General features: G+C 42.3%; 2 protein-coding genes across 2 annotated transcripts; one reads left to right on the forward strand and one right to left on the reverse strand.

The window, feature by feature from the left end:
* The first annotated feature begins 1,236 nt into the window (after window positions 1–1,236).
* On the forward strand, window positions 1,237–5,962 carry LOC143363643 (uncharacterized). The gene is made up of 7 exons (XM_076804203.1): window positions 1,237–2,747; window positions 3,050–3,264; window positions 3,349–3,611; window positions 4,002–4,186; window positions 4,745–5,303; window positions 5,499–5,619; window positions 5,766–5,962. Exons 1-7 carry the CDS (start codon window positions 1,237–1,239, stop codon window positions 5,960–5,962), a joined length of 3,051 nt encoding a protein of 1,016 aa, XP_076660318.1.
* A 12,621-nt stretch (window positions 5,963–18,583) lies between these two features.
* On the reverse strand, window positions 18,584–21,750 carry LOC143363644 (uncharacterized). Its single transcript, XM_076804204.1, has 2 exons — window positions 18,861–21,750; window positions 18,584–18,747 (listed from the first exon to the last, which is right to left on the reverse strand). Exons 1-2 carry the CDS (start codon window positions 21,748–21,750, stop codon window positions 18,584–18,586), a joined length of 3,054 nt encoding a protein of 1,017 aa, XP_076660319.1.
* Between the last annotated feature and the right edge of the window lie 243 nt (window positions 21,751–21,993).

Genomic DNA, 21,993 nt, shown 5'->3' on the forward strand with positions numbered 1-21,993 from the left:
TTTAAAGATTTGTGACAGGCACACTTGTGAAACAATCTTAATCCTCATATAGTACATTCAGAGTCATTGTGAAACAGTTGTGGCCGTGTTTATTTATGTACTGATTCTTTATCCATTTATGCGATGATTAACATAATTTTATATAAATACAGTAAAAAAAGTACATGAACAAATTGTCAATATTTGGATTATTTTGTTTAAAAAAATAGTACAGCAATACATACACCTGGACTCATTTTAAAGCTCCAAGCCTCTACTTTCGCAGACCACCATTCATTTCTTTTTAGGATACTTGTGCATAATATGAGAGGTGAAAAACTGAGGACGAGTTTTTGGTCGAAAATGCTATACATTGAAAAGTCTGAAAAAGCATAAAAAATTTTGTTTTCTGAATGAATCGATTACAGATTTCAAGATTCAATCTTCCCTTTTACAACGACTGCTTCAAACTTAATTTACGATTTTCTTCTGACTCTTTTATAAAACAAAAATGAGTAACGAGTTTCATCGTGTGAGGATATTGTTCCTTATATTATTGTAAGGGATTCGAGGGACTGCGGCCCATGAGGACCGCAGCTGAGTACCGTAGACCAGTCAGGGACGCAGTTTATGTTTATGGTGCGGACGTGACTTTAGGCTATTTTTGAGATTTAGCGGAACTTCCTGTTTTTCGGTAATTTACTAGAGATGTCGTATTTTAGCTAAAGGTCTCAATAGCCGTGACGTACCATAAAACATCTGCGAACCAAACGCGGACCGTTAAGGGTCCTACGTAGACGACGAAGAGGGTGCAATAGAAGTAGCCACTTACCCTTACCTCGCCGCCTTTTCGAGGGCGTATATGAGGCTCAAAGCCTCTCGCGATTGGTCTCCGAAAAAGCGACCGCCCACGTCGAAAAACGATATAACGAGCAGAAGAAGGAAGGATGCGGTTGTTGTACGAATAGCGCGAACGACTTAAGATACTTGTGAAATAAACATACTTTGTGCAAAACCTTGTTTAAGCTCATTTCGGCAGATCCTTACAAATTCAGAAGTGGGATTGTGAACAGAAATATTCTTAGTGATTCAAATTTACGTTCGGCTAACGACAACCAAGACATTCTGAGTGAAACCTATGTGAAATTCTCTGTGACAATTTTGTGTGACAATCCTGCGTGTGTAGGTTATTTGGTAACTTTCAAAGTGACCCTCTTGTGAAAAAAAAAAAAAAAAAAAAAAAAAAAAAGGGGGAAAATGTCTCAACTATCAGGAAAGGTGCAGCGTGAGATCCTCGTTCCTCAGTTAAAGGAAATATTACGTCGTCATGGTCTCCCTACATCGGGAAACAAGGCAGAGCTGATCCAGAGGCTGGACGAAAATTTCCCGAACAGGGCTTGGGAAAATGAAACGTCGGCTGGAGAGACAGAGCAAGAAGGCAATGTCGAAGAAGACAAGACACCACTTAACAACAGCATTCTGCGTGTAGATGCACCGTCGTGGCACCCAGACGAGATGTCAAGAAAGGTGACGGAGCTGTTGGAGCGAGAAAGGGAGCTGATGGCAAGGGAGATCGAGCTATTGCGAAGGGAAAACGAGCTCCTCAGGAACTCGCCCAGCTCGACGGCCAGTTCAACAACAAATACGAACATCAGGTCAATCGGGGAGCTGATCAGCGACTTCAGCGGGGAAGAACAGAATTTCAAGAACTGGTCGAAACAGCTTGAAATACTCTCCACCACCTACGAATTGGACGAAAATGCGACCAGGCTATTATTGGGACAAAAATTGAAAGGGAGAGCCCTGAATTGGTTCCACTCAAGGAGTGAGCATTTAGAACTCCCCACAGACATGCTCCTATATAGAATGGAGAGTATGTTTGGGAACCGGGAAACCAAAGTGGAGCTAAAAAAGAAATTCGAGAGTAGAAAGTGGAGAAACACTGAGCCATTCGAGCACTACTATCATGAGAAAATAGTGCTAGCTAACAAAGTGCCCGTACCAGAGGACGAACTAGTGGAGTATTTAATAGATGGTATACCTGACAACGGTATACAAAATCAGGCGAGGATGTGCGAATTCAAAACATCCTCGCACATGCTGAAAGCTCTCAGAAGAATTTCGCTTCCCAATGGATCGAGGAACTATACCAGGTCAACGGCCGAGAAGAATCAGCAAGGCCCAAATACAACCAGGGGATCGCCGTCAGGTAGCCGTTGTTATAACTGCAACCGAGTAGGGCATCGTGCAGCGGACTGCCGACTACCTGCGAGGGAAAAGGGTAGCTGTTTCGGCTGCGGAGAAATGGGCCACCTGCTACCAAACTGTCCCAAGAAAAACGTCACGCGGGTACCCAAGAGACAGGTCACCTACACGGAAATGGAAATCCCGGAGGAAGACGACTACCACAAGAATGTACAGTACGTAATGAATGAGAAATGTATGATATTGTATACTTTGATTGATAGCGGTAGTCCTGTCAGTTTCATAAAACGATCGTATGTACCGGGTAGAATAGAAAATATCCAAAATAGTAATGGCGTGCGTTTAGTAGGAATCAATAAGTCTCCTCTTGGTTTGTTGGGTACAGTAGAGGCTTCAGTTGAATTGTCGAAAGATACTAAAGAAACCATGACCCTGTTGGTAGTGCCCGATCAAACAATGTACACTCCGGTAGTTCTGGGTCGTGATGCGTTGCGATTATTCGCAATGAACATAGTACAGACGAAAAGGGACCCTATTAGCCAGCTAGAGATTCTCAACATAATGTTAGATTCAGACGATTTTAATCCCGCGGATGAGTTAAACATAAATGAAAAAATAATGCCAGTTGACAAAGTAAAACTTAAAGAAATGTTTACAAACGCGTATTTGAACCAGAAACGACCCGAGCTACCCGCAGTAAATGCCGAGTTGAAACTAACTTTAAGTAATGAAAAATCATTTAGTACCACACCTCGACGAATTTCTTATGCGGAAAAGGAAAAATTACAACTAATTTTAGACAGTCTTTTGGAAAAAGATATTATTAGGCCGAGCGATTCGGAATATGCGTCACCAATTGTTTTAGTAAAGAAAAAAACGGCGAATTACGTATGTGCGTGGACTTTAGAGAATTGAACAAAATCCTCGTTCGAGACAACTACCCCCTACCGCTGATCGAGGATCACTTGGACATTGTCGGAGGAAAAAAATATTTTAGCTTAATTGATTTAAAGGATGGGTTCTTTCATGTTCACATGGCAAAGGATTCCTGTAAATACACCTCTTTCGTTACCCCGTTAGGTCAATTTGAATACCTAAGAATGCCTTTCGGATTGAAAACTGCACCATCCCGATTTCAGAGATTCGTCAATGATGTCTTTTCAGAACTAATTAGATCAGGAGATGTGGTTGTCTATATGGACGATATATTGATAGCCACACAAACAATAGAGCACCATCTACAAATTCTAAACCGCGTTTTCACATTGTTGGTAGATAACAAAATGGAAATGAGATTAGACAAATGTAAATTTCTATATAATGAAATCGAGTATTTAGGATATCTCATAACTGAAAAAGGTTTAAGTCCACCAAAAACTGGGATACAGGCCGTTGAGAATTTCCCCATCCCGCGAGGCGTCAGGGAAGTACAAAGTTTTCTAGGGCTTTGCTCTTACTTCCGTAAATTTATCGAGCAGTTTGCCCTTATTGCTAAACCTTTATACAGTCTGCTAAAGAAAGACTCAAAATTCAAATTTGAAGAAGAAGAACTGCAAGCTTTCAATAACTTAAAAAGAAAATTAACCGATTCACCGGTGTTAGCCGTTTATAATCCTAAAGACGAGACTGAACTCCATTGTGACGCCAGCGCGGTAGGATTTGGTGCAATCCTCATGCAAAAAAAAAATGACCTGAAATTTCACCCCGTCTTCTACTTTTCAAAACGAACCACGGAAGTCGAAAGCAAATACCACAGTTTTGAGCTCGAGGTGCTGGCCATAATTTATGCACTAAAACGATTTCGAATTTACTTACAGGGCATTAAGTTTAAGATTCTAACAGACTGCAATTCTCTTCGGCTAACGCTAAACAAAAAAGAAATAAATCCACGTATCGCCAGGTGGGCACTAGAACTACAAAATTACGATTTTGAAATAGAGCATAGGCCGGGAATACGTATGATGCACGCGGATGCGTTGAGCCGATCTACGAACATCCTAATGTTAGAAAAAAATTCCTTCGAACGTGACCTAGCATTAATGCAAAATAGAGACTTAGAAATTTCGAAACTACGAAAAGAATTAGAGCATCGGGAAGATCGATTTTTTGAAATGCGTAACGGTTTGCTGTATCGGAAGCAGAAAGAAAATTTATTGTTTTATATCCCTAAGATTATGGAAAGCCATGCGATCTACAAATATCATGATGAGATGGGGCACCTAGGGGCGGATAAAGTATGTTCCACAATGCTGCAAAATTACTGGTTTCCAAACATGAAACAGAAGATAACCGAACACATAAAAAATTGTTTTAAATGTATAGCTTGTTCACCACACACAGGAAAAATTGAAGCCACTTTACATAACATACCGAAAGGAACCGTCCCGTTCAAAACACTCCACATTGACCATTATGGCCCCGTAGATAAAGGCACCGCCGTGAAAAAATACGTATTTTTAGTTGTAGACGCGTTTACGAAATATGTTAAATTGTATGCGACCAAATCAACTGCGACAAAAGAAGCCATTGCATGCCTGAAAACGTATTTTTCGCACTATAGCATACCCGAAACGATGGTATCCGATCGCGGCAGTTGTTTTACTTCCAAGGACTTTGAAGATTTTATGAATAAAAACAATATCAGGCATGCAAAGGTAGCTACTGCCTCTCCACAAGCAAACGGGCAAGTGGAGAGGGTAAATCGGGTGTTGGGTCCGTCACTTGCAAAGCTGACAGAAAATTGTCCGGGGAAACGGTGGTATGAAGTCCTGGAAGATATCGAGTACGCTTTGAACAACACCATAAGTAAATCTGTTTCCGAAACCCCTTCTAAGTTACTATTCGGCGTGGATCAGAGGGGCAAAACCCCTGACAATTTAAAAGGATATATCCACGAGTGGACTAGTAGAAAACCGGTAGACCTAAACGCATGCCGCCGTAATGCAGCGGAGAACAATATCAGAGCACAAAATTATAATAAAGCATATTTCGACAAAAAACATAAGCCACCCTATACATACACAACAGGAGACTACATTATGCTAAGAAACTTCGAAAGTACCCCGGGAGTATCCCAAAAATTATTACCGAAGTACAAGGGCCCATATGAGATAACCAAGGTACTACGAAATGACCGATACGTCGTATCAGATGTAGAAGGATTTCAAAATAGCCAGAGACCGTATAAAGGTACCTGGGCATCCGCAAATATGAGGCCCTGGAGAAAAACTAACGAACAGTAGTTACTAGAAAATAAGTTTAGAAAATAGTTTTCGTTCGTATTTAGAATATAAGAATCAAAATTTGTTTTACAGTGTTTAGCCGGGGCGGCTAAATTGTCAGGCTGGCCGAGTTGTAAGGGATTCGAGGGACTGCGGCCCATGAGGACCGCAGCTGAGTACCGTAGACCAGTCAGGGACGCAGTTTATGTTTATGGTGCGGACGTGACTTTAGGCTATTTTTGAGATTTAGCGGAACTTCCTGTTTTTCGGTAATTTACTAGAGATGTCGTATTTTAGCTAAAGGTCTCAATAGCCGTGACGTACCATAAAACATCTGCGAACCAAACGCGGACCGTTAAGGGTCCTACGTAGACGACGAAGAGGGTGCAATAGAAGTAGCCACTTACCCTTACCTCGCCGCCTTTTCGAGGGCGTATATGAGGCTCAAAGCCTCTCGCGATTGGTCTCCGAAAAAGCGACCGCCCACGTCGAAAAACGATATAACGAGCAGAAGAAGGAAGGATGCGGTTGTTGTACGAATAGCGCGAACGACTTAAGATACTTGTGAAATAAACATACTTTGTGCAAAACCTTGTTTAAGCTCATTTCGGCAGATCCTTACATTATTGCAAAGATGGCAATAGACCTTCCATTCGAATTTCTGTAAATCGGCTAGAAAAAAATCGTAAATCAAGGTTTAAGCATTCGTTGTAAAGAGGGAACTTCAATCTTTAAATCCACAGCGGTTTCAGTCGCGGGAACAATTTGTCAATGTTTTTTCAGACGTTTCAATTTGCAACATATTGGAGACCACAGATATTTTCAGTTTACCAGCGATTGTGACATACAAAGATATCTTAAATAAAAATGAACGGCGGATGGCAAAAGTAGAGGCTTCTATCTTTAAAATGAGTAGTCCAGCTAGATTGTTGCAATATTTTTTTAACGAAATTTGTTTAACGAACTTTATTTGTTTTCTATAGCAATCGGAACCATTCGTCTTTCGGATAAGGTGAAACTAAATCTAAGCTGAAGCAATTAAGATTACTCTTTTTAAGGACAACTTCGTCGAATTTGTTCGGTGAACCAAAATTCTTTCCTCAAAATAATTCAGAGTATCCAATAAAATTCTTGAAACTGCAGACGGTCCGGAAGTAAAGCGAGCATAGCTATCGAAGTAAACAGTAAAGGAAAGTTTATAGTACCAACGTACTCGTTTATACGTCGCATAAAATTTGATATCAGAACGTAAGGAATATGTTTTAGAAGCTTCGTTAAGTTATTTCAGTTTTAACGATAGGATTGATGGCGTACGCTTCTCTGCTGCTTCAAGACGTTATACGGTCTGACAACGGAACTTGTTTAAAAAAGTTGTAAAATTCTACTATTCAAACAAGTAATCTCCCTTTTTCAAATTGTTATAAATATGAAGTAAAAATTATTTTATGAAATTACATGTTCTGTTTAGAGAACGCTTTACCTGTTGATAAAATTTTTCATCTTAACATACTAGAATAAGGGAAGATGAAACACTGAAGATTAAATAATTACTAGACTGCGAAACTTTATTCAAAACGAACATGTTCTTCATCGATTATGAGAAGCAGGAATCGTATAAAATGTATTTCATCCCTTAATAATTTTGATACATTGAAAAAAACGTATCGATCCTCTTAGATTGTTCTAATCTTTTACTGTTTTATTTAACGCTCGGCCAATTTTTCGTAAATGCATAAAAATCCGCAGTCTAATAATTAAATTAAATTTATGAGCATATGCATCATTAAAAAGAATTAATGACGAATATCTTGAATTTCATACCTGCAGAGATGTAAGAAGTTTAGTTTTACAACAATTGTATTTCTAATTTGAATTTGCAAAATTGTCAACAAGTACCCATTGAGTCAAACGATATTTGGAATTGCCTTCTTAGATTGGCAAAAATTACGTTTAAAACTCTCTGCAAAAAAATGTTAATTTCGCTAAAAATATGTACACCCTTTGATCGTCTTGTAGTATAATTTCTGGTGTTGCAACACAATATGTAAATCCCGGAATTAGGCCACAATAAGAATTAAAATAAAATTATGAGGCATATATGTGTATTATTAAAACTAACTTCTTAAAATATTAGTTTGTTAACCCTTTCGGCAAGAATGCCGGATATATCCGGCATCCATCTGATGACCTGTGTGTACGAGCGTCGGATATATCCGGCATCCATGTGACAGCCTGTATACACGAGCGCCATCTATAATGGCGGATTTTATATAAATGCCTTTTAATATTAAAACTATAAACGCCACTTGTTAGAGGAAACATTGTTTAATTAAACACAGTTCTCATTTAACGTTTAGGAAAATCTTCATACAAAAGACAACTGACCACGCGCTATGTGTGCATTTTCGGAGCGGCGCACAGTGTGGACAAGCGGGATATATACATATGTATCTCACTACACGTGCATATCACGATGTACGATAAATTCCTTTGGCAAATTGCATATTAGGAGGAAATTGATATTATTAATCATTGAGCAATCATTTAACAATCAATTTTATACATACATATTGTTAATTTTTTTTAATTCATTAATTTTATTGTTAAATTTCATTTTTTGTGAATAATTACCATTACATGTACATTAAACTTGTATAACTTTTCAACGGTGGTTCTATTTATTAATTGCATATAAAACTTCAAATTAACATATAACAAAAACGGCAAAATACATCCTGAGATTCTTATTCGGATATATTACTTGTTATAGTTTTGTTTGCTTAGGATCTATTGTGGAAAATTTTTTAATTTTCTTTTTAAATATATTAGTTGTATTGTTAAATTTAATTTTCTGTTTCCAAACAAATTTGGATTTTTGTCGAAAATTTTGCCATTTATCCGCCACATTCACAGTGCGGAATTTACTTTTATAGAAAAATTCAATATTCGTGTATATCACGAATTATTATTAATAATCAAATAATAATCATTTTTATGCATTCTGAATTTGTTTTTAATATATGTTTTATTTTATGATCACATTTAAAGTACTGAGAATGAGTCGGATAGCGAGTAGCGATTTGTTAAGTTTGTTAATTTTGTTTACTACTATTATAATTTGTTTAAGTTTCTTATTATTAACTTTACGTATGGTTAATTTATTTATTTATTTATTTTAATTTTTTAGTTTTTATAAATACATTTTTTTCAATAAAAATTGTTAATTTCTTGTTAAACCTATTAATTATATTGGTAAATTTCATTTTCTGTGAAGAATTACCTTTATATATACATTAATGACCAAATTTAGAGAACTGCCCAAAAATAGGCCATTTGTCCCGCAGTGTGCTTCGATTCGTACAGCCGGAGTGTCACGGCGACAGAGCGCTCGTACCGAAAGGGTTAATTGTTCGAATAGCATTGCTTAAGTATATTTTGTTACAACTTCGACATAGAAAACTGTAAGCCTTTTTAAAAAGATATCAGTCTGTTTCTTACTTCAATCGCCAAACAAGTATGCATCTGATACTATTGTGGTTATGTTACCACAAAACAGAGTCAGTTTATTTAACAGGATAGTCTGTTTATTTAATCGCGTGTTCAATGTACAATGAGACCGACAGACAAAGTACGTAGACACGAAGCGCGAGAAGTGCAAGAGGTACAAGAAGTAGATTTTCTGGATTTCCTCCCTTTATATCCTGATCTTCGGAAAGGCGTTACCTTTCCGAAGATAGGAAGGCGGAGCTATGCTTCGCGGGGGTAGGAAATCCCGCATCTGTTGTTTATGGTCACTGGCAAAGGTGGTCGCCAAATGTTTGGAAAAAAGGTCTTGTCGGGACCGCGCGTGCCGCGCGGTCGGACAGGCCCAGCGGTACTCGGCTGGCAACGTTTATGATGGGGTAGTTAAATTTTCTACACCCGTAAAGTCATTCGGAAATAAAATAATTTCTGCCATCCTGCAAAAGTCAAGGTAGGTTTTATTACCTTAGACCCTAACATCTGCAGGCGGTCAACTCTAACATCTTGCGATGCGAATCTCGTACCGCTACACTATACTTCGATTATAACGGTGTCCCAAAAATGTTGTACTTCCTTGAAAGAGGTGATTCCCGAGGTCATTTGATGTAACTTTTTCTTGTGTGGAAATGTTTTCCGTGGCTTTGTTAAAGAATTATTAACGAAAAACACGTACCAATAAGAACGCGGTTACAGCGCCTCACGTTGAGTGTGGCGTTAGCATTGGCCGAGTTGTAATCTGTCCACTGTAGCCACGCTCTGATTGGTTCGTGTTTTTCGGTAATAACTCCTTAACAAAACCGCGGAGACGATTTTCTCAAAGGAAAAAGTCACTTCAAATGAGCTTGGAAATCACCCCTTACGGGGAAGTACAATATTATTGGGACACCCTGTATAACTAATAACAGTGTTCCTTTATAACACACGATCTATGTCCTTTTATCTTAGTCGGTTCCTCTCTAAATCAATATCGTTGATTAAACAAATATCTTTTTCCGTGATTTGGTTCTGTTAAAATTAGCGTAAATCTATATTCACTAAACTCTGCCTGACACACGTTCACAAACCTGAACTAACAATCCACAGCAGACCTACATAATTTTGGAACTACATTCGCAGTTTCAATAATATCTCCTCTCTCGGCTCAGTATTAAACTTTAATAATTCCCAAGTGGATAATCAATCTATTCTAATGTACTTGTGCTAAGTACTTTAGCTTGATATTGTGTACAGTGACGATAGCAACTCATTTGACTTTAAATATGCACATTATATTAATATATGAAATATCCCTATCAGTGTCGGTACACAAATTAACTATGTCGAGTCACTTGACACGAACATTGGAGCAGGTAGCGATAAAATTCTGTCTACAGTTTTCCAATCTGTAAACTTGTTATGCCTTGAGTATACCAATTTGCACAATGAAATTGAAACAAGATCACTCATTTTCAAATGTATACGAACACACCAAACATTCTATCTTAAACACTCTTTACTTAATTTGTTTATCAATGAAATCACCGAAGGTATTGCAAATGGCAGTTTTTAAATCTATGCTGATAATTGAACGTTAGAAATAGTTTTAGAATTAAATTTTTCCATATTTTGAAATATAAAAAAAATTAAGTTTCGATTTTAAACGGGTAGATATGTGTATTATTAGGTAAGGTCTATCTAAAAGAATTATTTATTGTATAGTATTTCTACTTATTATAAGCACCAATACATGTCCATTAGTCAAATTTTTGATAGTTACTGATTTGAAAATTAATCTCCGTATGAAAATATGGCATATATGTGAATACACGTATATATCTTTCTGTATGTTACGTAGAATCATTCTTAACTTATTTTACATGCAGCTCCTTTCTTCATGGGGTTACTCTAACGATTTGGTCACAATGTCTAACATCTATATTTATTTTATCTTACAATTGCTATTCCGTATTGCCTCACTTGAAGTTGTTAATATTTCTTCAAAGATAAAAAAACTGTGCCTTTATCCTTCTTCACTCTGGTATACATATAGTATATAGTATAACAAAATTCGTTTTCTGTGAAATACAAAAAATTCATATTGAACAGCAACAAGTAATCTTATGTAAGTATGTATCGGCAAGTTTTCTTGTAAAAGCTATACAGGATTCAACTAAGTGTGCCACCTAAATTATATGTAAACTATTTGGTATATGAAAAAATGGTTCAAATGAAAGTTGTATACTATCAAGAGTAGAATAATTAGTTGTTTTCCGTTTTGCTCTTCTATCAAGAAATAAAGGTCACCTTCAAGTTTCTTTATCGTGAAGGGTAATCTTCTGGTCAAAGGGAGAAATGAATCCTAAATAAACAAAACTATAAGTGTATGTGGGATGAAAAATTAATAGTTACTGAGATAAATAGATAGATATAGATTAGAGATAGATAGATATTATTTCTCTAGTAATGATTTTTAATGCAAGTAATGATCAAATTCCTTGAAAGTCTTTGAAGAACCTTGAAGAAGTCCTTGAAAGAACCTTTTAAAGAAACTCAAGGTGACCTTTATATCTCGATAAAAGAGCACATTCATTAGCTGAATCACCCTTATAATCTGATAAAATTTTTCTATTAGCATTATCGGGATTAAGTAGTTCCAATGTTATTTTACAGAAGCGCACACTGCGGTTAACAATACCGACACGTCGAATCCATTTTCACAAAAGAACTATCTTTTTCATGATCGTATACTATTATCATGTTCCGGTCCAGCGTGTATTCCCATTGAAGATTTTCTTCCCACAAATCTCTTGACCTTGCGTCCTTACGCTCTAGCTTCTTCCCCTATACCTGAGAGAGAAATATAACCAAATTCAAAGCACTCGTCGACCGCCGTGAAAGTTTAACGCAATAATTTTGCAAAGAAAGTGTCCAGCCAGATTCTAATTTATAGATTTTCGCTTTCGAAACAAACAGGAAAATCTAAACATCGTCTGGCCACCTTACCGAGTTAATAAATCTACTGCGCTGTTTGTAGTTTCCAAAGGGAATCATTTTAATACTCCACCGGAGATATCATTCACTTTAATACAATTTTGGTTAAATATCTTGTGTTTCTGTGAATTTATTCAGAAGAACATTCAAATCTAAATTAATTTAAATTTTAACCAAACTTTATAGTCATTTTTCATGTTTGGGTATTGTACTACACGAATGTCAGAAAATTAAATTAAATTATTTCGTTTTGCATTGCATCAACTTAATGTCTACTGTTACACCCGATCATTACAATACGGATGTTATGCATTCATGACAAGATCGAGATGGAGCAATTTAAAACGGTAGAAACATTGAAAGAATTTAAGAATGTCAACATATCATTTGCAACTTATTAGAATTTTTAAAGAAAGGACGAAACATCTATACAGCTACTACTTCTGACAATTGATGCAGACAATTTTTATTTTGCATTGAGATCCGCAGTCTACTGATAATATAATTTTTATTTATTTTAGATCATAAATCATAGCCGGGGAACTTCTTCTGCTTGACCCCCGCCATTAATTTTCGGGTCCTCCCACTCTTCAGCACCACTCCTAGCTTGACTTTATCTTCAGAGGCGGGGAACTGGCGCGGCGGCACGCGGGTCGCACGCTGTTTCTATCATACGATACCAGTCAAATGGTGGAAGACGCTGGTAAGCACTGAGAACGAGAACAGGGGAAAGAAGCAGTGTGTGTCTCGTGGGTCAAGAGTCACCAGATTAAGACTTGTCCTCCACTCTACCCTTCCCCTTCTACGACGCTATTACCCCACGCTTCTGCCACTGTAATCCGTTGTAATAATCTGTTGTGATCCGGTACTGGCAGAGACAAGGTACATGTTTCCCCTCAATTCGAGTCAACTCCCCTGATCTGGCGGCTCTGGGCGGTCGGTTCCCCGGCTCTGTTCTAGATTATTCAGTTTTGTTTTGTCTAGAAAAACGGCCACTGATGTTCAATATTCTTTTATAATCTAAAACTAAAAAAAATGCAAAAGATAATGTGTGTCCATTGCTCAAGCGAAGGTGCGAATGAGGTGTTAGACGGAAAGGATGTTTGAAGGAAAGAGAAATGATAGAAATAACTTTCTGCCCGTTCAATTTGCACAGTTATCGAATTGGAGGGATTTGCTTCTACCGTCCTTCCGATGCGGCGAATTCTATAAGAAATCGCGGCGTACATACTGTACTCAAACTCGACTCGACATTCTGCCGAATGTAACTAATTGTAAGCACTCGAGGATAAGCACGTATTATTAATTGGTAAATGATTGCCAGATGGAAAACATTATTAACGGGTCGTAGACAGACATTGATACTCATAACGAGATGAAACGTTGCCGAACTCTTCTGTAATACCTTGTATATAAGATTGAACGTTGTATAATATGAACGATACATAACGTAATATTTAATGTTAGAGAAACGTTATCGATACATTAGGACTAAATTTCTATTTTCACTTTGGAAACATTTTCGTCTAAACAAAAGCTGTAAGGACTCATATAAACACGTGCTATCAAAGTTTCTTATAGACTGATCATGGTTTATCGACATTCCGAAAGAACACTTTTATGCACTTCATAGAATTCACTATATTACTCGTTCCATTGAATGTAAATCTTTGTACAGGAGGATCAATGTCTCGAATTAAATGGTATTAACAATAGCATTAAAGTTTATTTACATCGTTGTTAAAGTCTATTTCACAAACAATCCATTAATTTTTAGTACCGTTTTGTTTATTTGTGTAACCCAGTAAGCAAAATGCTTTGAATCTGTCACCAAAATTTGACTCGGAATTGCCATCCATCTGTTTCCGCATTACCATCGGTATTCCAGTGGAAAGTCTGCCATGCCAAATTCGAGCCAAACTTTGGCTTCGGTCAGCCTTCGTTATAGAGGGCAGGTCCGTCGCAATAAGAACGGGCGTAACCTTGTTCTGAAAGTAAATATCGGAATAAACGACGAGAGGGAAAATTGAATTTACAAACGTATTTATTTTAATCTTAATTTATTTTTATTTTACATGTATTTGTATTATATAAATTTATTTGTTTCATATTTATAATCTTAAGAAAGAAAACGAATAGACAATAAAATTTAAAAAAATGAACTGTACAAGTTACACAAAGGAAATAAAAATGATATAAAATTCAATTATCATAACAAAACTGTTATAAAATAAAAAATAAATATTCAAATCTTAAAATAATGGAAATAAAACCCTCGAATGGAAAATAAGGTATGGGGGCGCTTAAGAAGAGTTTAATTAATTTATAATACATAATATAGGTCATTAGGCATGGGCAGCACGGACAGCACACCACTCTTTTATAGTTTCTCCTTCCTACAAACAAAAAGGGCCTTACATTAGGACGCAATATATGTTCTGTTCTCATTGTACAATAGATATATTTCGAAGAAAAATTTTTTTAAATTCTAGAATAATGTATATACTCACTTTCAATTCATTAATCAACTCAAAATAATACTGTTTTGACATTTGTTCTAAATTACTTACGGTGGTAATCCTGGTAGTAAAGCATTCTTGGAAAAATAGGTATCTGAAATAATTAAAAATATTTGTGAGTACTATATAAAGTCTAGAGTACTAAAATAATACTATACAATACTGCACAGAAGATATTATTGATTATAACATAAAGTTATTTGTTTTCCATGCGTATCTATATATAATAACAATACAATTTATCATAACACGAGAAATATGTAATGTACAATGTGCAACTTGGAATAAACTATACTGTTTCAAAATGAACCAGCACAGCGATAACCTACTGGGACATTCCCAATATGTTACCGTCTTCTTCATCCATCGACGATTCGCTGGTGCATCAGCAATAAAACATATAATGTTTTAATACGACTGGAATTTTTTTCTCGTGGAACGTAATGCCTCCATTTGAGATTATCAAGTTTATGTCAGAGACAAATTTTTGAAGACAATTGTTACAATCCTCTGTTTTTTGAGTGCCTTTATAAATCCCTACTACAATGGGTTTACTATTTAAGATATTTACAATTCTGACTTAAATAGGCCAAATTTGAATTGTATTGGAACTATCTAAACTACATCCATCCACATGAAAATATAATTGCAACTCTCCAGGAATTATTGGAGAACATTGAGATAACTGTTTAACTATTTCCAACTCTACATCAAAATGAACATACTCTCCTGGTTCTACCACAGAGGTGACGACACTGGTACATGGTATACTAATGAGCGTTCTTATATCTTTCGGCAAACTAGAAAAACACGAATGGGTACGTAGAAGAGATAAGATGTTGTTCCCCTGAGTGTGCGTTAAATTATTGTCCACAAAGCAAGATGCTAAACCATCACGAAATGATACTTCTGAAACAGTACCAGCATATTCCCAAACCACATCATCGCATGAAAAGGTAGAAGACGAATCATGCGTGAATGAAGATGTGGTGGGAATATTAAGAAGACTTTCACTTACTATTATTACTGACAGGCACGGATAAAGAAGACGTGCTGGGAATGTTCTGCAGATTATCAAGATTAGGGGGACTTTGTAATTTATTGTCACGTGAAAACTTCCTCAAATTTGAGGTTATTTCGCGCCGAATATTTCGTTTCTGCCTAGCGCTTAATTTATTATAGTCGGTTTCGCGAAAACCGACTTCTTCAAAACTCTACGATCCATGGGGGTAAAAGAAAACTGAATAAAGAATATACAAAATATATAATAATTTGTTACGTGTATTGGTAACAATACCACGTGGCAATACTTATCTGGCGTCTTCTCTGCTTCTATCCTTCCTTCCTTCGAATCCACTGCTCATCCAGTCTTCACCGCTTCAGAGTTAATTTACGAACTTAATAATTAGTAATTAACTAACAAAGGAATCACTAAACAAACAAGACGGAATCAGTGCGCGTGTCGAAACACCGACACCTTCGTCGTGAGAGCTGTTATTCCCAGTCTGGTGTCGCAAACTGCACTGCGCATGATCGCGTAACGCGCAACACCTAACATACGCGCATCATAAATTAAAAATTATACATATTATGGCTTTAAAAGAAATTAATGAATTAAAAATATTCCGTCATCCCTTTCCATATACTTCTTTCAATCTTCTTCGAATCCACTTCCTCTCGCACGCACACTCTTCGCGCTCTTTTCTCTCTCTCTCGCACACTCGCGCTCTCTCTGTCTCGCACGCACACTCTTCGCGCTCTGTTCTTTCTCTCTCGCACGCACACTCTTCGCGCTCGTTCTCTCTCTCTCTTTCTCGCACGTACGCTCTTCGAATTATACAACACGGCGCTTTGTCTTTCACGACACATTGTGGTGTTTACGCATCACTTTATCTTTATTACGCATTGAAACTTAAATAAAATACCTTTTCCCACCCTACACAGGAAGATTTACTTCAATTTTTACCGATATTTACTGTTAGAACAAGGTTACGTCCGTTCTTAGTGCGACGGACCTGCCCTCTATAACGAAGTCAAAGTTTGGCTCCCATGCCGCATGATGCCGCATGGAATTTTACCGGTAGGCTTCGCATGGATGTGACAGCCATCTGCCGCCGCATTGCCTTATGAATTTCACGACACACTTTGGTGTCACAATCAAAGCACAGGAGTTCCAAATTCTGCTTCGAGCAGGGTTTGGTACGAAATACATAACTCTTCTGCTTCGAGCAGGATTTGGTCGAGTAGGCATTTGGCTAACTGGGAATGTACGCACGTGTATGATTAATAGAAACTGATGTTAATATTTTACACGATGATGACAGTGAGCATAATTATATCATTTCGTTCGAAATTATAGAAATTAATATTAAATACGCAAACGATTGGGCATCTATTACACAATCATATTGTTGTATAAAAGTGTGGAAATTTCGAAAAGGAAATTAACAAGCAAATGCTCCTAATTTTATAAATTTATATAAACATCTGTTTCGAACAATGCAGATCTCTCAATGATCTGAGAGAGTTCTGAAAGTTCTCTAAGATCGTGAGAAGAAATAGAGAAGCCGACGGATCGGGAAAAGCTATACGGGTTAAGGAACGCACGTAAAGAAAAACACCGATGGTCGATTGAACAGACAAGACTGCGACGATCGACCGTTGTCTCGATCGCTCCTGCCTCCCGTTCCCCGCGCGGCTCGCGAGGTCCACCAAGCTGCTCGATCCACCCGGTGGCTCGCGGGACGCGGGGTGCGACGCAGGGGCGACGTCGCGCACGCGCCGTCGATCTAGTCGTTAGAGCCGATTTATTGAAAACATGTACATACGGTTCTGTCATATAACATTAAAATCGTGTTTTACTTGAGTGCACATAGAAATATGTTTGTCTTCTGCGCGTATCTTTATTGGCGGCTGAACCCCTCTTCGCGTAAATCCCGAACATACCGCCCGCCTCGACGTCGATTGTTCGACGTTGATGTTTCACCGTTCGATGGCGCGCGAGATCGATGTGTCGATGCGAGTTGGAGTGGGGGGTTTCTACCTCGCTACGCGTTAATTCAGTCGCGTAAACGATGAATGGCGCCGCCCGCCATGACAAGTCCGCGTAGTGACCTCGTGCGTATCGGATTTTGTACCGACTATGTTTCCCCCTGAGCTCCTCCTTCGTCGTCTCTGACCGGCAATGGGACCACTTTGGCGACGGTCCGGCGGAAGGTGCGGTCTCCCCGTCGTAGAGTGACCACACGAACGAGCCCATCGGGTCCGGGATGCACCTCGGCGACACGTGCGAGTGGCCAGCGGGTTGGCGGGGTGACTTCGTCGGCGACGAGAACGAGCGTGCCAATACCGATGTTTTCTCGCCGTCGTTGCCACTTTGGACGCTGCTGCAGCTGGTGAAGATACTCAGTTCTCCATCTGCGCCAAAAGTGGTCGTGGAGATTACGGATTAATCTCCACCGCGCGGTCAGAGACGAGGCGGTTGCCTCGGGGGGAGGCTCGGGGGGGGTGTGAAGTGGTTCGCCGACTAGGAAGTGCCCGGGAGTGAGTGGACTAGTGTCCTGTGGGTCGTCGGTCAGCGGGGTCAGAGGTCGTGAGTTCAAACACGCTTCGACCCGGCACAGCAGCGTGGCCATCTCTTCATAGGTGAGTGTCGCCTCCCCTATCACCCGTCGAAGGTGGTTTTTCACCGACTTGACCGCCGCTTCCCACAGGCCCCCCATATGCGGAGAGTAAGGAGGGATGAAGGTCCACTGCGTCCCGCCGTTGGCCAGTTCCTCCGAAACAGCCGTGTGGAATTGCGATGCCTCCCGGAACATTCCCCTCAGCATGACGTCAGCTCCCTTGAAGGTGGTCCCGTTGTCGCTGAGCAAGCTGCTGCATCGCCCCCGACGCGCCACGAACCGTTGGAACGCTGCCACGAAGGCCTCCGACGACAGGTCAGTCACTGCATCTAGGTGCACCGCCTTGGTGGCCAGGCAGACGAACACCACAATGTATCCCTTGTGGCTCTTGTGACCCCTGCCCTTGGTGGTGCGAATCTGGATTGGCCCTGCATAGTCCACACCTGTTGCAGAAAAGGGCTTTGACGGACATACCCGGGAAGGCGGAAGGTCTCCCATGCGTTGTTGTCCCACTTCTGCCCGGAGCCGTGTGCAGGTGACGCAGTCACGTAGGACCTGCTTCGCCCTTGGTCGCAACCTGGGTATCCAAAAGGCCCTGTGGACCCAGGCCAGAGTCGTAGAGAGGCTCCCGTGCAGAGTCTTCTGGTGTGCATCCCGTACGATCAACGTCGCCAGGTGGGTCGACCTCTCGATGAGGACTGGGTGCCGCTGTGACTCCGGCAACGATGACAGCCGTAGGCGCCCTCCGACTCTCAGGACCCCGTCGTTGTCTAAAAACGGGACCAGAGTGTTGAGGCACGAGGAAGTCGGGATTACCTTACCTTGGGTGAGTGCTCTGATCTCCTGTGAGTACGTGCAGCGCTGCGTCACACGGACCACACAGGTTAGCGCTTCTTTTAATTCAGTAACCGACAGTGGCCCGGTCTTCTTGACAGCTGGCCTCCTGGTGTTGTGGATGAAGCGTCTGAGATAGGCTGAGACACGCGTCAGCCTTGAGAGTGAGGAAAACCTGAGGACCAGCGAGTTTTCCTCCGGTGCCACGACCACCTGCGCGACGGCGACAGACCTTTGTTCCGGTGCGACCTCGCATGGGCTGAGCGTAGTGGTCGCAGGCCACTCGCCAGGTGCGGCGGTCAGCCAGGAGGGTCCGTGCCACCAGAGAGGTGAGGCACGCAGTTCCTCAGCTGATATCCCTCGGGTGGCTAGATCTGCGGGGTTGTCCAGTGTCCCCACATGCCGCCACGTGACCCCAGGTAGGAGGTTCTGGATCTCCGCGACCCGGTGGGCGACGAAGGTCTTCCATTTCGACGGATGCGTCCGGATCCATGCCAGGGTCACCGTCGAATCGGACCAAGCGTGGGTTGTGACCTCGTCGAAGTTCAGAGCCGACCGCAGAGACGACAACAAGCGTGCGAGCAGAACCGCGCCGCACAGCTCCAGCCTGGGAATAGTCTGCGGTTTGATAGGAGCCACCCGCGTCTTCCCCATCAGAAGGTTCGACCAGGATCCCGTCTTACGCCGGACCACGAGGTAGACGACCGCCACGTACGCTCGTTCTGAGGCGTCACTGAAACCGTGGAGCTCCACGTCTGACATGCACGGTGAGAACCCAACCCACCTCGGTACCGTGACGACCGTTAATGAGGAAATCTCGATCCTTAGTTGTGACCAGCGTGCAGCCATCGACGCGTCCAGAGGCTCGTCCCACGAAACTCCAGCGAGCCAGAGGTCCTGCAGTATCGTTTTTGCTCGTACGATGACCGGAGCTAGCCACCCAAGGGGATCAAACAGTCGGGCGATCTCGGAGAGCACGGTCCGCTTGGTCCACTTGGACGCAGCGGCATCCGAGAAAAGAGGTCCGCGGACTGCTAGCGTGTCCCCCCGGACGTCCCAGCAGAGCCCCAGAGCGCCGTGGACTTCCTTGTCTTGGAAGACCTTCTCCTCCACGCACGCAGCGCGGAGTTCGGGGACGTTGCTGGCCCATTTATCCAGCTGGAAACCCGCGGAGGAGAGGAGGTCCGTCAACTGCCGACGTATCTCCAACGCTCGCTGAAGGTCATCTGCGCCAGTCAGGATGTCGTCCACGTACGAATGTTCCCTGACGGCCCGTGCTCCTAACGGAAATCGACTCTCCCCGTCGACGGCTAGCTGCTTCAGGACCCGATTTGCGAGGTAAGGTGCCGGAGCAGTACCATAGGTGACCGTCGAGAGCCTGAAATCAGTAACCGCTTCACCAGGATCATTCCTCCACAGGATTCGGAGCCAATCCTGATCTTCGGGGTGGACCAGAATTTGCCGGAACATCTTTACGATGTCCGCCGAGAATGCCACCTTATGCAGACGCCAACGGGTGATCACCGCCCACAGATCACTCTGGAGCTTCGGGCCAGCGAGCAGCGAGTCGTTCAGAGAGCCTCCTGAACCCATCCCGAGCGAGGCGTTGAACACGACCCGGATCTTCTTGCGGCCGTCTGACACCTTCCAGACCGCATGGTGCGTCAAGTAGCAGCCGGGCTCGTGGTTCATCAGCGATTCCCGCGCCCGCTCCATGTGTCCCAGACGATGATACTCCTCCATGAAACCCACGTACTGCTCGCGAAGAGATTGGTCGCGGGATCGGTTCCTCTCGGCGTTGAGTAGCATCCTCAGAGCGACCGCTCTCGAGGACGCGACCTTCGGGCGCTCCTCCCCCCTAAAAGGTAAGCGAACCACATACCTCCCGGTGGGGTCGCGTCGCGTGCTCTGGCTGAACAATTCCTCGCATTGTAGATCCTCTGGTGACATCGGTGACGACGGGGCGACTTCCTCCAGTTCCCAGAACAGCTGGAGGTCCGGTAACGAGGCCTGACGACTCACGTGGAGGATCCGTGTCGATCTTGCGGCTGCCGGCTGTTCGACGGGCCCTAGCAGAGTCCAGCCGAACGGAGTTCGGACAGCGACGGGTGTGCCAGCGGGCCCCGATCTCTTCTCCAGAAGTAGCATCCCGCAGACGTCGGCACCGAGCAGGACATCTACCTGTGCTGGCTCAGAGTAGTGCGGGTCCGCCAGAGGCAATCCCTGTACGTGAGGCCAGTCTCCAGGGAGGACACGCTGCGCCGGCGTCGGAGCGATGAGACGCTTTGTAACCAGGGCATCTACGGCCACCTGGAAAGTACGGTCAAGAGGAGATCGGAGGGTTACCTGGACCTCGGATCGTGCGGTTCCAACGTTCGCTCCCTGGTATCCCGTCAGCTCCACTCGCACCGCTCGTCTTTTCAGCCTGAGGGACTGAGCCGCCCACTCTGACAGGAACGACGACTCCGATCCAGAATCAAGCAGAGCCCTGACGGTGAGAGTCCGTCCGTTGGTCGCTTCTAGGGAGACCCTGGCGGTGGCGAGAAGGGTGACCCGGTTGGTGCTGACCGCGTACGCCGCCGACGTGGACGACGTCGTAGCCTCATTCGGTTGTCCCCGCTGGAAGGAGTCGTGAAGAGTGGTATGATGGGTCCCGTCGCACGCCCAGCAGCGGTACTCCGAGGAACACTGCGTCTGCTGATGACTGGACGCGAGGCAGTTGAGACAGAGGCCCTTTTTCTGCACGAACTGTCTCCTTTCCGCAGCTGAGAGAGCCTTGTACGTTTTGCACGCGCTAAGGGCGTGACTTCCAGAACACAGTGGGCACAGACGTCCTCCCTTAGGTTTGGGCTTCGTTTCGACCTTGACCGCCAACATGTTACGCGCAGAAGATGGGATGGGTCGGATCACGGCGCCTCCACCCTTCGGAACCGGAGCAGGCGGGTCCTGAGGCCGAGCCGACCCTAGAGCGTGAACGCGATTCTCGAGGTAGCTCTCCAAGTCGTCGAAGCACGGCGTGGCCGTGGGGTCCCTCAGAGACATCTCCCACGCCAACCTCGTCGTGTGGTCGAGCTTCTCCGACGCGAGAAACACCAGCCACTCGTCCCACTCCGCGACCGG

This window comes from Halictus rubicundus, unplaced genomic scaffold (genome assembly GCF_050948215.1).
Source record: "Halictus rubicundus isolate RS-2024b unplaced genomic scaffold, iyHalRubi1_principal scaffold0083, whole genome shotgun sequence".
Classification (NCBI taxonomy): domain Eukaryota; kingdom Metazoa; phylum Arthropoda; class Insecta; order Hymenoptera; family Halictidae; genus Halictus; species Halictus rubicundus.